Here is a 13,926-nt window from a genome sequence, read left to right on the forward strand (position 1 = left end):
CTTAGGTTTTCATTGTGCTTGTGCACCTGTTTTCATTTCCATGACATGAAGTAGCTTGTAACTGCAGTGTATTTAAACTTGGCTTATTTCCTGTAAATGTGGCCACTGTGACTCTATGGGTCATGAGATTTGAAAAAACGAGGACATGAACGACAATAGTTTTGTTTCTTTGTAGTTGTTTTCGTCTCTCTGTAGATATTTTGCGTTTTGTGGTCATTTCACATCTCTTTGTGCCAGTGTGTGTCTCTTTGTGGTTGTTTTGTGTTTATTGTCACATACACAATCATACACAGTACAACATCTAGTGCGGGGGTTTTCAAAATCTGAGACTGTGGGCCTCCCCTCAGACAAAGCAGTTAGCAACAGCTACCATTAGCAGCAGTTACTTCAGCAACAAGTGAAGCTATCTGTCCATCAGGAAACTCCATAAATCACAGAGAGTTGAGGCAGAGCTGGATTCCAGAGGTGCCAGGAGTCAAACCTGACTGTATTCCCTGTCGTGTTGTCAAACTGCAAATTGGCCTCCGTCGTCTCGGAGACTGTGTCCGGTCTTGCTCCTCTGAGAGATAACCATGCTCCCTTAATTTAAATATAACAGATGGAAATTAAAAAAAGCTGGGAAATAATGTGCATGTGGTGAATGATGTGTTTTGTTTTCTCTTTTCTTTTTTGCTTTATTGTCTTGCTGAGCTGAACAGTGTTACATTTTAAATTGAAAAAGAAAAACAACAATTGGGCTCTTTTTCCATGTAAAATCTGTTTTTCCAAGATGTGGAAATCAGAGGTTTCCCGAGGCATCACACTCTTACTGCTTTCAACAAACCAGACAGCAGCTCAGATTTAACATTTATTTTCCAGGTTACAATGACACAGTAACAAAATGCAGCGTCATTTACTTTTTATCCAAATATATATAATACATTTGAGCATACAAAATAAATTGGGAGCAGTTCATAGAGCTCACATATGGCCCCATGCACTACATCCATAGGAGGCTTGGACTGGGCGTGGGGCTTGGAGTGGGCGTGGTTTGATGGTGCTAATGATCTTGATTCTTTTGGGATCCCAGACACAATCCTCCTCCAAACCACTTCTCACCATTCCACACTTTGGTGGTACCCAGGCGGTGTCATAGCCGAAGTCATGCCAATTCTTCTGATGTGGGTGGCCTTGATAATTGATGGCGATCACTTTCCCCACATTGACCTTAACCTTAATGACGACCTTGTCAGACTCAGGGTGATCAATGGGATAGCGGCTAGCTTTCTGCAGGTCTCTGCTGAGATAGACGCCGCGGCCGAGCATCCCGCCTGCAGACTGCTCAAAACCTGTGGCCAGGATGGACTGAGCACTCTGCCTGGTGGTACCATGGTACATGACATACTGTCTATTATTAACTGGCTCAGAGAGGCCCAGTCGACCTACCCCATCAGGCACATCAAAGTCATCTTCAGCCCACTGGTACTGCATGTTGGTTTCAGTATCACTGTAGGAGAGAGGATTGTTAGTGTAAAGACTTCAGAAGGATTCCATGTGAAGAAACTAAACATCATTGCAAAGGAAACAATACAGAAATGAAACCAGAAAATTAAGAAATGATTCAACATCACACAGTATTTAAGGTCCATTTTTAAGTTCTGTGTTTAGCTTAGCACACAGACTGGAAGAAGCAGAGGGAAACTGTTAGCCCGGCTCGATCAAAAGTGAAACGAAATGTCACATTGCAGTCGGGCAAAAGCTGAGCCATGTTCAACTGCTGGGCCACTCTGTGTTTTTTAACCAGATCATCTGGGTTGGCTCAAATGTATGAGGAGGCTGAATGTTTTGACACAGGGCTTAAGCTGGTCAAAATATTTGAACATTTTCTGATTAGCACCAAACACAAAGTTATTGTCTTCCAGCGCCACCAAGAGGTTGACTGATGATCCCCTGAAATTTGTTCTTGTGCCACCAGCAGCTCCAAATGTTCACTTATCTGGTGAAATGTCTCACCAACCATTGGATGGATAACCATTACATTTGATAAAGCGCTAGCCTGGCTATAGATTGTTCTTATTCTAAGGTTTAGACAAAAATTCAGGTGTGGCTTTTAAGGAGTCCAAAAGTCATGATGGTCAGGTGAAGTGGAGATTTTAAACTGTCTAGTCAAGTAAATTTTATATAGCTCAATATCACAAATCACACATACGACACCCTTTACTTCAGACCCTTGATTCAAATAATAACTCCCCGAAAAAACCCTTTAACTGGGAAATACAAAATAGAACCGTCCATAGCTGTGAAAGACTTCACAGACTGTTTACTATAAAACTATCCCATGTCAGTATAAAGATTACTCTTTATTCTGCTGTGCATATGTTTATAGAATTTTCTGTTAAATGCACAGTTTTCCAACCCTGACTTTATTAAAATGTTGTTGCCCATCATTCATAACAGTGTATGGAACAATTTAACTAATAGCTGAGAAAATCACTGTCTCGCTGCAGCTTCACACCGGGACTAAACACAGTTCGAAAGTGGCATTTGTTTAGGCCTCCATCAGACTAAGTAACTTCATCTCCTCATCTTTATTTCACAATATTTTCTTTAAAAATGCAACCTTTTTAGGGGAAAAACCAAGTGTGTGTTCACATACCTCTCTCCAGGTTCCTCCAAGAGTGCAGGCTGCGAGTTCACTTTGCTTTTTATAAGGACCTTTAGGCTTTGGAAAGAAATTCCATAAAGGTGTGTTCACCTTTCGTTTCACTTCTTGCACAGTTCTATGACTTTTGTTTACAGTCAGAGGGATGTATTTATTTGGGTGTGGTCAACACAGCAGTGATGTTGGGTTTCTGTCCTGCCAGCCAGCAGCGCGGTGATTTTAGGGCCTTAAAGGAAGATGTGAGCATTGGACTTATGGGACTTTCCTTCCCTATTAGGGCACAAATGTTTGTTTTTACCGCTGGGTGCCTTCGAGAAAGAAGAAAAAATTATACTTTTGCACATCATGTACAGTGACAGATGAGCTGCGTAACAGAGGAGACAATTAATCAAAGACGTTACTATCAAGAGGAAACGGTTTGGCAGTTTGGCAAACACCCAGAACCTCATTCCTACCATATTTGCTTAGGTTTTCATTGTGCTCGTGCACCTGTTTTTATTTCCATCACATAAAGCAACTTGTAACTGCAGTATATTTAAACCTGGTGTATTTCCTGTAAATGTGGCCACTGTGACTCTGAGTCTTGCAAACTTTGCTCTCTCCACCTCTGTTGTAGAGAAAAAACAAGGACATGTTGTTTTCGTCTCTCTGTAGACATTTTGTGTCTCTGGTGGTCATTTTGCATCTCTTTGTAGTGCTTTTGCATTTCTTTGTGCCATTTTGTGCCTCTTTGTGATTGTTTAGTGTCGATTTGGGGATTTTTATGGTAATTTTTAATCTCTTTGCAGTAATCTTCCCCCTGACCCCTCATACCTCTGGGTCTGTGCTTTAACATCAAGCAGGATCAAGCAGAATACAATACTGGAAGAAATACAATGTCTAATTGTTTGTTTGATAGACATTTGATAGAATAGTGCTGACTAGACATCACATTCTTGCTTATTTTCCTTTAAGGTAGTCCAGGTGATGAAGACGAGAAAGGACCAGGAGCAGATCTCGAAAGAGGCAGAGAAAAAACAATCTGTGTCATTCCTGTGTTGTAGAGCTGACCTGTTTGACAACAAGCCGCCTGTCAACATGTTCCAGCAATTACTTTACTGTAAATGTTGTCATTGTCTTTGAATAAGTCATTTTACCTGCCCAACGAGTGCGAGAAGGTGCAACTGAAACCAGCAGCAGATCTAACGATTAATCTGAAAGCTGATGAGGATAATGTGTCAGAGCTGTGAGGTTATCCGAGAATAATGCACACCCTCTGGCCAATCAGAATGCATTAGAAATGCACGTATCTACAATCATTTAAATAGGGTACATTCATACCGGTGGATGATTAACAATATCCAGTTCACGTCTTCATTCATCCAGGACCTGCTTGCTGCGAGGCAGCAGTGTTAACGATGGAGCCACTGCGCCACCTGGACATAACAGCAGGTATTACACACCTCAGTGTACACGATCACAGGATCTATGTAGGATTATGTTTATATACATTACAGTAACGCTGCACATTCATATTAAAAAAGGATACATGGTGTAGTAATTTTTTTATAAGGGGCTGACAAAACGTTTTACTACAAACATATAGTCCCGGTTGTATACTAATACATACTAACTGTATGAGAATAACCACATCACCCCACATCACTGTAAATATGATGACATATACAACGATTACTATATTCAGTTCAGTATGGTACCCTCATATATAAACATCACATATATTGACAAATACAGTACATGCATATGTGTTAGTTGCATATATAGACCGATATGCTAATTACAGTGTATGGTAATTATCATGATGCTTCTTCTCTTATAGATATTGATATTTGTATATGGGTGCATATAAGGTTCAGAATCAGAGATTAGTCAGGTGTAATGGATTATTAGGTTGATAATCCATTGGTGTAAACCTCCATAAAGCTGCATGTGATGGTTGGGTTCAGACTGGACAGTTTAAAAGCCGAAGCTCATGTTTTCTTCGGCCCCTGTGAGGATCTGAACCTGTAGTGGGCAGGCTGAAGTATGACGAGAGACAGAAGAGGAAGCACAGCAATTTAGATTTTATTTGCATTTCTTGGTACTGTAGTTGCTCTACACAAAAGAGAACAACATTAACATCCAAATATATTGACAAAAACAATGTGAAACAATAGACTTAAAGGTTCAGTGTGTAATATTAAGGGGGCTCTATTTATAGAATATGGCAATAATAAGTATGTTTTCATTAGTGTATAATCAACTGAAAATAAGAATCGTTGTCTTTTCATTACCTTGGAATAAGCCCTTTAGATCTACAGATCTCTTCCACGGAGGCCGCCATGTTAAACCGCCATGTTTCTACAGTAGCCCAGAAAGGACAAACCAAACACTGGCTCTACTGGGCCTTTCGCATTTTTTGTGGCTACCGGAGTTTCTCCTACATGCTGCCTGGTGGAGACGTCTGACAGCTCCACTGGGATCTGTTGTAAAGCTGCTTCTAATGGATCACTTCGATCTGCTGTCTCTACAGTGTCAGTGGTGGATATGCTGTGCTAACCTCCAGGTATACCAGCCACGACTGTGACATAAGACAAAAGATAACTGTGTTTTTTCCATGTAAAATCTGTTATTCCAAGATAATGGAAATAAGATAAATCTCTGTTACCTTGACATATTAAACTCTTATCTGAACAAAATAAATAGTAGGGACTATTTCTTTGGTAAAAAGTAGTTCCAGTGAAAACTGTTGTGAACTGTGAATCCAGAGTTAAGGGAGAATTGTTTAGGAAGGCATGCTGCCTTTGAGTTTTTTTGGCAGCAGACATTTCAAAGGGAGAAATCTCAAAGTTAAAATATACTCATCACACTTTAAATCATAACCAGACAGCTGCTAAGATTTAACATGACCCATTTATTTTCCAGATTACAATGACAAAGTTGCAAAATACAATGTCATTTACTTTTTATCCAAATACATAAAAATACATTTGAACATACAAAATAAGTTGGTAGCAGTTCGTAGAGCTCACATGTAGCCCCATGCACCATATCCAAAGCAGGCTTGGACTGGGCGTGGGATGATGGTACTCATGATCTTGATTTGATTGGGATCCCAGACACAATCCTCCTCCAAATCGCTCCTCACCATTCCACACCCAGGTGGTACCCAGGCGGTGTCATACACCGGGCCGTATCTGGGGTCATGCCAGGTCTTCTGACGAGGGTGGCCTTGACGATTGATGGCGATCACTTTCCCAACGTTGACCTCAACCCTAATGACGACCTTGTCATACTCAGGGTGATTCATGGGATAGCGGCTAGCTTTCTGCAGGTCTCTGCTGAGGTAGACGCCACGGCCGAGAATCCCGTCTGCAGACTGCCGAAAACCTGTGGCCAGGATGAATAGAGCACTCTGCCTGGTGGTGCCATGGTACATGATATATTTTTTATCACTAACTGGCGCAGGGAGGTCTAGTCGACCTACCCCATCGGGCAGATCAAAGTTATCTTCAGCCCACTGCATGCTGTAGGAGAAAGGTTTATTAGTGTAAAGATTCCATGTGAAGAAACTAAAAATCACTGCAAATAGAACAAAACAGGAATGAAACCAGAAACCTAAGAAATGATGCAACAACATGCTACAATATCTAAGGTCTATTTTAAGTTCTGGATGTGTTTATCCTAGCTTAGCACAAAGACTGGAAAAAGCAGAGGAAAACTGTTAGCCTAGCTCGATCAAAAGAGTCTACTGCCAAGCTAGCGGCACTGCGTGGCTTTACTTAGTGAGCATTCAGACTGAGAGCAGGCTGTGTTGATAGAGGTGTGTTTGAGTAATAAATCCAAGCATCTGAAGGCTCATCAGATGCAAAAATACTGCAGAGAGATTTATATATTTTGTTGCAACAATCGCTATGCTAACAGTAAAAATACAGCAGCCGTAGCTTTCAAAGATTTTCCAGTGTTTTACTATAATAATATCCCATGTTAGTGTAAAGATTAGTCTTTATTCTGCTGTGCATATATTTATAGACCGTCCTGATAAATGTATCGCTTCACAGTTCTCCAACCATTATATTATTAAAATGTTGTTTCCCATCATTTATAAAAGTGTATGGTACAATTGAATTAGTCTGACTCACAGGAAGTAGGCTGTGGGTATAAGCCTGCTATTGGCCGACTATTTTAGCCGGAATTCTTCTCCCCCTTCTGCTATCTGCGTGTTACTGTTTACACCTTCTCAACGTCGCTGAAACCTGGGCTTAGCGCCTGCCAAAACGATTGTATTTCTTTAAAACAAATCACAAACAAGCCAGAGCATTCTTCCCCCTATACCAGAATGATAATGGGTTCAGCCAGACATTTCTCCAGCGCTGAAAAGAAGTGAGGAGATAGGTCTGGCTATGCGAGACTACAATTTAACTAATACGTTGGGTTCTGAGAAAATCACAATTTTCCATCAGACTAACTTCATCTCCTCATACAAGCAGTATTAATGATATTTACTGTAAAAATGGAAACATGTAGCCCTGTGCACCATATCCATAGAAGGCTTGGACTTGGTGGGGGATGATGGTACTCATGATCTTGATTTGATTGGGATCCCAGACACAATCCTCCTCCAAATCGCTCGGCACCATTCCACACCCAGGTGGTACCCAGGCGGTGTCATACACATCGGCGTATCTGGAGTCATGCCAGGTCTTCTGACGAGGGTGGCCTTGACGATTGATGGTGATCACTTTCCCCACGTTGACCTCAACCCTAATGACGACCTTGTCATACTCAGGGTGATTAATGGGATAGCGGCTAGCTTTCTGCAGGTCTCTGCTGAGGTAGACGCCGGGGCCGAGCATCCCGTCTGCAGACTGCCGAAAACCTGTGGCCAGGATGGACTGAGCACTCTGCCTGGTGGTGCCGTGGTACATGACATATTTTTTATCACTAACTGGCGCAGGGAGGTCCAGTCGACCTACCCCATCGGGCAGATCAAAGTCATCTTCAGCCCACTGATACTGCATGTTGGTTAAACTGTAGGAGAGAGGATTATTAGTGTAAAGACTTCAGAAGGATTCCATGCGAAGAAACTAAACATCATTGTAAACAAAACAAAACAGAAATGAAACCAGAAAATTAAGAAATGATACAAGAACATGCTACAATATCTTAAGTCCATTTTAAAAGGTCCAGTGTGTTGGATTTAATGGCATCTAGCAGTGAAATTGCAGTTTGCAACCATTTGAATACCCTCCCCTTCCAAGCGTGTAGGAGAAACTATGGTGGCCGCGAAACTTGTGAAAAAACGTGAAAGGCCCTCTCTAGAGCCAGTGTTTGGTTTGTCTGTTGTGGGCTACTGTAGAAACCAAGGCAGGAATTATACCATGACCTAACAGCCAGTGCCGCGGATGCCCGGAGCGTGGCCGCAATGCCCCTTCTGAAATGAACTAGCCACACGGCCACTTTGGCATGCCCTGTTTTGAACTGACTGTTGTGCCCTTAAGAAAGTTGCAGATTTCCTCATTTAAAACTAAATGAGAACTCACGTTTCCCAGCGTCTCATGCTGGACATCAACAGTAGCACGAGATTTCTCGCGAAAACATAACCGCGTTAATGTAAACAATAAACATTAACAGCTAACCCGCTAGCTAACAGCTAACAACACTGAACAGTGTCAGTATTAATACGTGTGTTTCAAAGTTTACCAGGATATGGCTGCATAGTGTTAGCTAACTATGAACGTACAGAGTTTAGCTATAACTTGTGAGATCTGACGGGGTTTTTCAGTGCGATGCCACGAAAGGAGCGCACATATTGTATTGTCTGTTGAAATAACAGAAAACGGGAGGCAGCAAACCGGGTAGTTACTTTGGTAACGGCCGAAGAAAACTCCTCAAATACTGGGACTGACACACACGACAGACGGCGAATTAACAGTGTTACGAGTCTGTGTTTAATTCGCGTGTATTTGATCCTCCAACCAGCACGTATTTTAGTGAGAAATCTTGGGAACGGTTCGCATCTCATTCCCACCGTCAGCTAACCAACGGAGGCTAGAAGCGAGTTGAGTCATTTTTGTGAATACTCCTATGATCTCAGACTAATAGTTGCATGGGTGTTGAAACTTGTTCAGATTAATTTTGATCACCCTTAGCCTATTTATAGACTTTATTCTATCATTAAAATATAACAATAACAATTAATGTAATATATTATTCACATTTTAAAAAAATCAGACAGCATTTTGTGGAAAAAGCCAAACATTCAGTTTACAGTTTAAATAAACTCAATATTGTGTTTCAATACACTGTATCCCAATGTAATTATCACTTAGTGTTATTGCACCATTGGGTTTTGCCTTGGTGCTCTACAGTTTACTGCACAGAGATTTATATATTTTGTTGCGACAATCGCTAGGTTAACAGTAGAAATACAGCGTTCATGTTACAAAGTAATCTGCCAGGAATGAGTGCTTGCATGTATCTGATTGGCCAATGCAGCGCCTTGCCGGATTGCGGCCATGTTTTAACCAGAGCCTCTGGGTTGGTACCCCTCTTGTGTCGCTGGACTCGTGACATTCAAATGAATGAGGAGGCTGCATTTTTTTTTTTTTTTTTTTTTAAACGCAGGGCTAAAGTCGGTCTGAATGCTTCCAGCAGTGCTTTGAGCTGAATGTTAACATGCTCACAATGACAATGCTAATATGCCTGGCTGTAAACTTTTCTTATTCTAAGATATAGACAAAAATGCTTTTACTGGGCCCAAAAGGCCTAATATCACAAACCACAAATTTGCCTCAGAGGGCCTTTACAATCGGTACAGCATACGACACCCTCTATCCTTAGAGCCTCGATTTGGATAAGGAAAAAAAAACTTTAACTGGGAAATAAAATGTAACCGTCCGTAGCTGTCAAAGACTTTCCTGAGTGTTTTTACTACAATACTGTCCCATGTCAGTATAAAGATTACTCTTTATTCTTCTGTGCATATATTTATAGTGTTCTGTTAAATGGATTGCTTCAGTTTTCCCAACCCTGACCTTATTAAAATGTTATTTCCCATCATTTATACTAGTGTATGGTACAATTTAACTAATACTAATACCAACTATTTTGCTGCAGTGATCGTTCACGTCTGCAAACACCAGGACAAATCTGCTTTTATCAGTCAGGAAGCTCCCAGTTGAGTCAGACACATCAGCATATTCCACTGAAGGTTTAAGAGCACGCTTTTTAATCAGACTGACTTCATCTCCTCGTACACGCAGACTTTTAGGGAAAAACTAAGTGTGTGTTCACATACTTATCTCCAGCTTCCTCCAAGAGTGCACGCTGTGAGTTCACTCTGCTTCAGGCTTTGAGAGGAAATTCCATAAATGTGGGTTTGTCTTTCACTTTCGTTTCACTTCTTGCACTGTTTTATGACTTTTGTTTACAGTAAGAGATGATGTGTTTATTTGGACGTGGTGACGTTGGACTTCTGTCCTGCCAGCCAGCAGCAGCACAGTGATCAGAGATTTTAGGGCCTTGTGAGCATGGGACTATGTTTCTACCGCTGTCTGCCTGGAAGAAAGAAGTAAAATTATAATTCTGCCCAGACGCTCATGCACAGTGGCAGATGAGCTGCATAACAGTGGGGACAATTAATCAAAGAATAACTGAATAAAGTGAATAGCAACGAAACAAACAAACAAACTTCCAGCAAAAGAAAATACTTTGTGCACTTACGGAGTCAGTCAGTGTGAGAGCGCAGTCCGGCTGTGTGACTGACCGGCTTCCGCAAACAGCAGAGCGCAGCGGGGATGTGGCGAGGACGGCTGACGGTAGCGGGTACTGTGTGTTTTATCCGATACTTTCCCACTCGCCTGCTCTCCTTAAAAACACACACAAAGCCAGATAGCGGAAGGGAGTTGAATTGTGGCGCGAGCCGGGATCGAATCTGCGGTGAGTTGATTGTGAAAATGGGTGTTTCCGGGGGTGCACACAGGTGACGAAATCCAGGGCTGCATGTCATTAGTCGTCCAACACGCCCTAGTTGCCTTCCCCTCTGGAGAATCCCTGCCGCAGGCTCAGAAACTGAAATGAACTGGGTGAGATCGACCCTCGGAGGGCTGAGGGAGCGAGTCAACAACATGCACCCCCAATGCATTGCAGTTCTGCATTTGCTGCAAGAAAATACATCCATGGTTAGGTGGCAGTAATGCACATAAAACTATTTACCTACCAGGGACAATGCTCATGAATCAACATTTCAGTTTACACATCAGTGTCAGCTAGCTAATGCCGGGTGACATTGCTTTTCAGCTTCAATTTTTCTAATATCTCTTAGGTCTGTATGGTTGGCTTACATGTGTTCACTCTCCTAGTTAGCAGATAGTTTAAGAAAATCTCAGTGATAGCTTGATATTTTACTGAAAAATGTCATATAACTAATTGCAGTACTTGTGTGATTTCTTTATTACCAACATTATCTGTAAACGCATGGAAAATTGGTGTTTTGTAAGATATCATAAACCCGTGGCAATAAGTGATAATCATGATACTAAAATCAGAAAGTGATGCAGCTAATTACAAAGTGACTATTGCATCCTCATTGAAGTGAGTCTGCAGGTATTTCTGATGTTTTGTAAGAAGCAGTAAAGCGCTGTGGATCCATGATAGTTTTGGGCTCAAAGTGTACAAGGGCAGGTGCGCACCATTTAAATCCCTCGCCCCCTCTGCTCTGCAAGTGGCCTCCATGTGACGGATGCTGTTATGTAATACCAAGGGCTGAGGGGAAGTGAATGCGGGGAAGCTCGGCCACAAGGCCTGCCTGAGCAGAGGTGCATCGCCCAGCCCGCTGTGCGGCTGCAGCGGCGCTTCATCTAGAGAATAGAGGTCTTGCTTTTTTTCCGCACACGCACGCGGTTCTCAGCAAAGATACACACACTGTTCAAAGTCATATCGACATCACACCAGCAAAACATGCTCAGTGGAATAGAAAGATGGGGCTGGCAGCAGCAGTGCTGTCTGTTAGTGTTTTTCCACCAAATTAGCTCTGGTCCTTGAACCTTGGTGCTGTCTAGTGAACCAGCATTTCCACCAGTTTTGAGCAGAACCATTGTAATCAAGCATGTGTCAACAGAGGGCGTTGTGCACCAACTTTTCGAGTTGCGAACCAATTTATATTTGGTCGAAATGCTCCGAACGGTTCAAAATTTGGTGCACGAACCAGAACGGAGCCGGTTCCATGCTGGTGGAAAAGGCCTATGTTCGGACACCGCACGCGTCAGCAGTTCAGCGAGGCAGCTGCCACGCGCAGGTAGAGGTGGGCAGTGTGGCCCAACGAGTGGAACTACTAATGAAACGCAGCGGAGGACTCGTGCAAAACAATGTAAATCGAGTCAAGCCGAGCGGGCCTCCTTCAGCTTTCCAAATAAACACGATTGTTACATGAATCACTTCGAACGTTTGTCTCTGAGTCCGACTGAAAGTAGACACAGAAAGTCGCACCCTGGAATGGACATAATGGTTAACTGCGTAGGGATCTACATCCGGGCATGGATGGATTATAAGACAATGGACCCCTGGACCAACCTAAAACTAGTGTGAGAAAAACATTTAAATAAAAATGAAAACTAACTGAAGCGATATTGTGTACTGACAAAACTAACTAAAACAAAACAAAAATGAAAAACGAAATAAAAACTAATGAAAAATACTAAACTCTGTCCTGGACACAGACATGCAAGACACCCAGACTAGACAGCACCCAAAATTAGGGTCAACTTGTGGGCTTTCGTCAAGCGGTATACAATATTGGAAGGAATACAACATCTAATTGTTTGTAAACGCATTTGATAGAATAGTGTTGACAAGACATTTTAGGAGAAGCCCTGAAATCCACACGGGAAGCCAGTTCACCTGTGGCAAACTTTTAGAAACTGAGAAGCAGACAGGCTGCACGTGGACTGACCTATTTCCTCAGTAATTTTGATTGGGAATACCCGGTAAGATCGATTTGTTTTGTAGTTTATTTCAAAATGATTATTTCTCTGAATTACAGCCCGGACACTAATAATATCAGCTGCCATTAGCTTATAACAGTATATCGGCACATTTGCCAGCTGGTAAGTAACAAGTAACTGTAAATGCCAAACAGTGTCACTGATATTTTCAAGCAAAATAAGTGGGTTGACATGCAGCACAACACCTGTACAGGAACAGGGTCAGTTGAGCAGCTTTTTTGAGTTTTGTTTATTGTATAATCACAATGTAAAAATCTCAAACATTTGATGGCTGCAGCTTATTGAATGTGATATTTCTGCTGTCCAACATCACCGTAAATGTAATGTGTTTGGTCTTTGGACCGTTTAAAGGATAAAACAAGACATTTGATGACAACACTTTGGGCTCTACTGTAGCACACTGACATTGTTAGACCAAAGGATTAATCTGATTAATCATCAGATTTATTGATAAAAATAATAGTTAGTTGCAGACTATCTCCAATGTAATCATATGGACGATAATAGCTATTGTCTAATTTTTCACGTTTACACGCAACATGTGTGTCCGGATTTATATATGATGTGTAATCAGAGGTAAATCTATGTCATACATTCAGGACTTATATACGTCCAGAGTCAGGAAATGGGGAGGAAACATCACTGCAGATCCATCACACCCTGGAGACAACCTGTTCCAGCGCTGTAGGCGCCACAGAGCACTGTACACCAGAACAACCAGACACAAGAACAGTTTCTCCCCACATGCTGTCGCTCTGATGAACAGTTAACACCAGTCACGCAGTGTCAGGATCAATCCCTGTGCAAAAACCCTGTGACACAAGCATCCGCTGTACCTGTACATTATATATTCTCCTTGTGCTTAGTTGAAGGTAAATGGCTGCATTTATATAACACTTTATAATTTTGCCAAACATACACACATGCTTGTACTGCTATCACAACTAAATGCCTAACCCTTAACCTTCAAACAGCCCTTTGAAAACACTCACACACTTTCCAAAATTAATGTTATCTGTCACCTTGACATGTTAAACTTTTATCTGGACAAAATGAATAGTTTTGACTATTTCTTTGGCAGAAAGTAGTTCCAGTGAAAACTGTTCCTAGTGAGTCCTCCAGAGTTAAAAGGGAAATGGTTTAGAAAGTTGAGTGGCTTTTGAGTTTTTCAAATGAGGCAGCAGACGTTTCAGAGGCGGATATCTCAAAATAGAAATGTACTCCGTTTCAACAAACTGGACAGCAGCTCAGATTTAACATGACCCATTTATTTTCCAGGTTACAATGACACAGTAACAAAAT

General features: G+C 41.7%; 1 protein-coding gene across 1 annotated transcript; it reads right to left on the reverse strand.

Annotated features, from left to right (window-relative positions):
• Nucleotides 1-834: 834 nt before the first annotated feature.
• Nucleotides 835-10,741, reverse strand: LOC122869498. The gene is made up of 6 exons (XM_044182597.1): nt 10,346-10,741; nt 9,921-10,180; nt 7,127-7,651; nt 5,653-6,147; nt 2,636-2,701; nt 835-1,486 (listed from the first exon to the last, which is right to left on the reverse strand). The coding sequence occupies exons 3-6, from the start codon at nt 7,639-7,641 to the stop codon at nt 961-963; spliced, it is 1,602 nt and encodes a 533-aa protein (XP_044038532.1). The 5' UTR covers nt 7,642-7,651; nt 9,921-10,180; nt 10,346-10,741; the 3' UTR covers nt 835-960.
• Between the last annotated feature and the right edge of the window lie 3,185 nt (nt 10,742-13,926).

Source organism: Siniperca chuatsi, linkage group LG21 (genome assembly GCF_020085105.1).
Source record: "Siniperca chuatsi isolate FFG_IHB_CAS linkage group LG21, ASM2008510v1, whole genome shotgun sequence".
NCBI lineage: Eukaryota > Metazoa > Chordata > Actinopteri > Centrarchiformes > Sinipercidae > Siniperca > Siniperca chuatsi.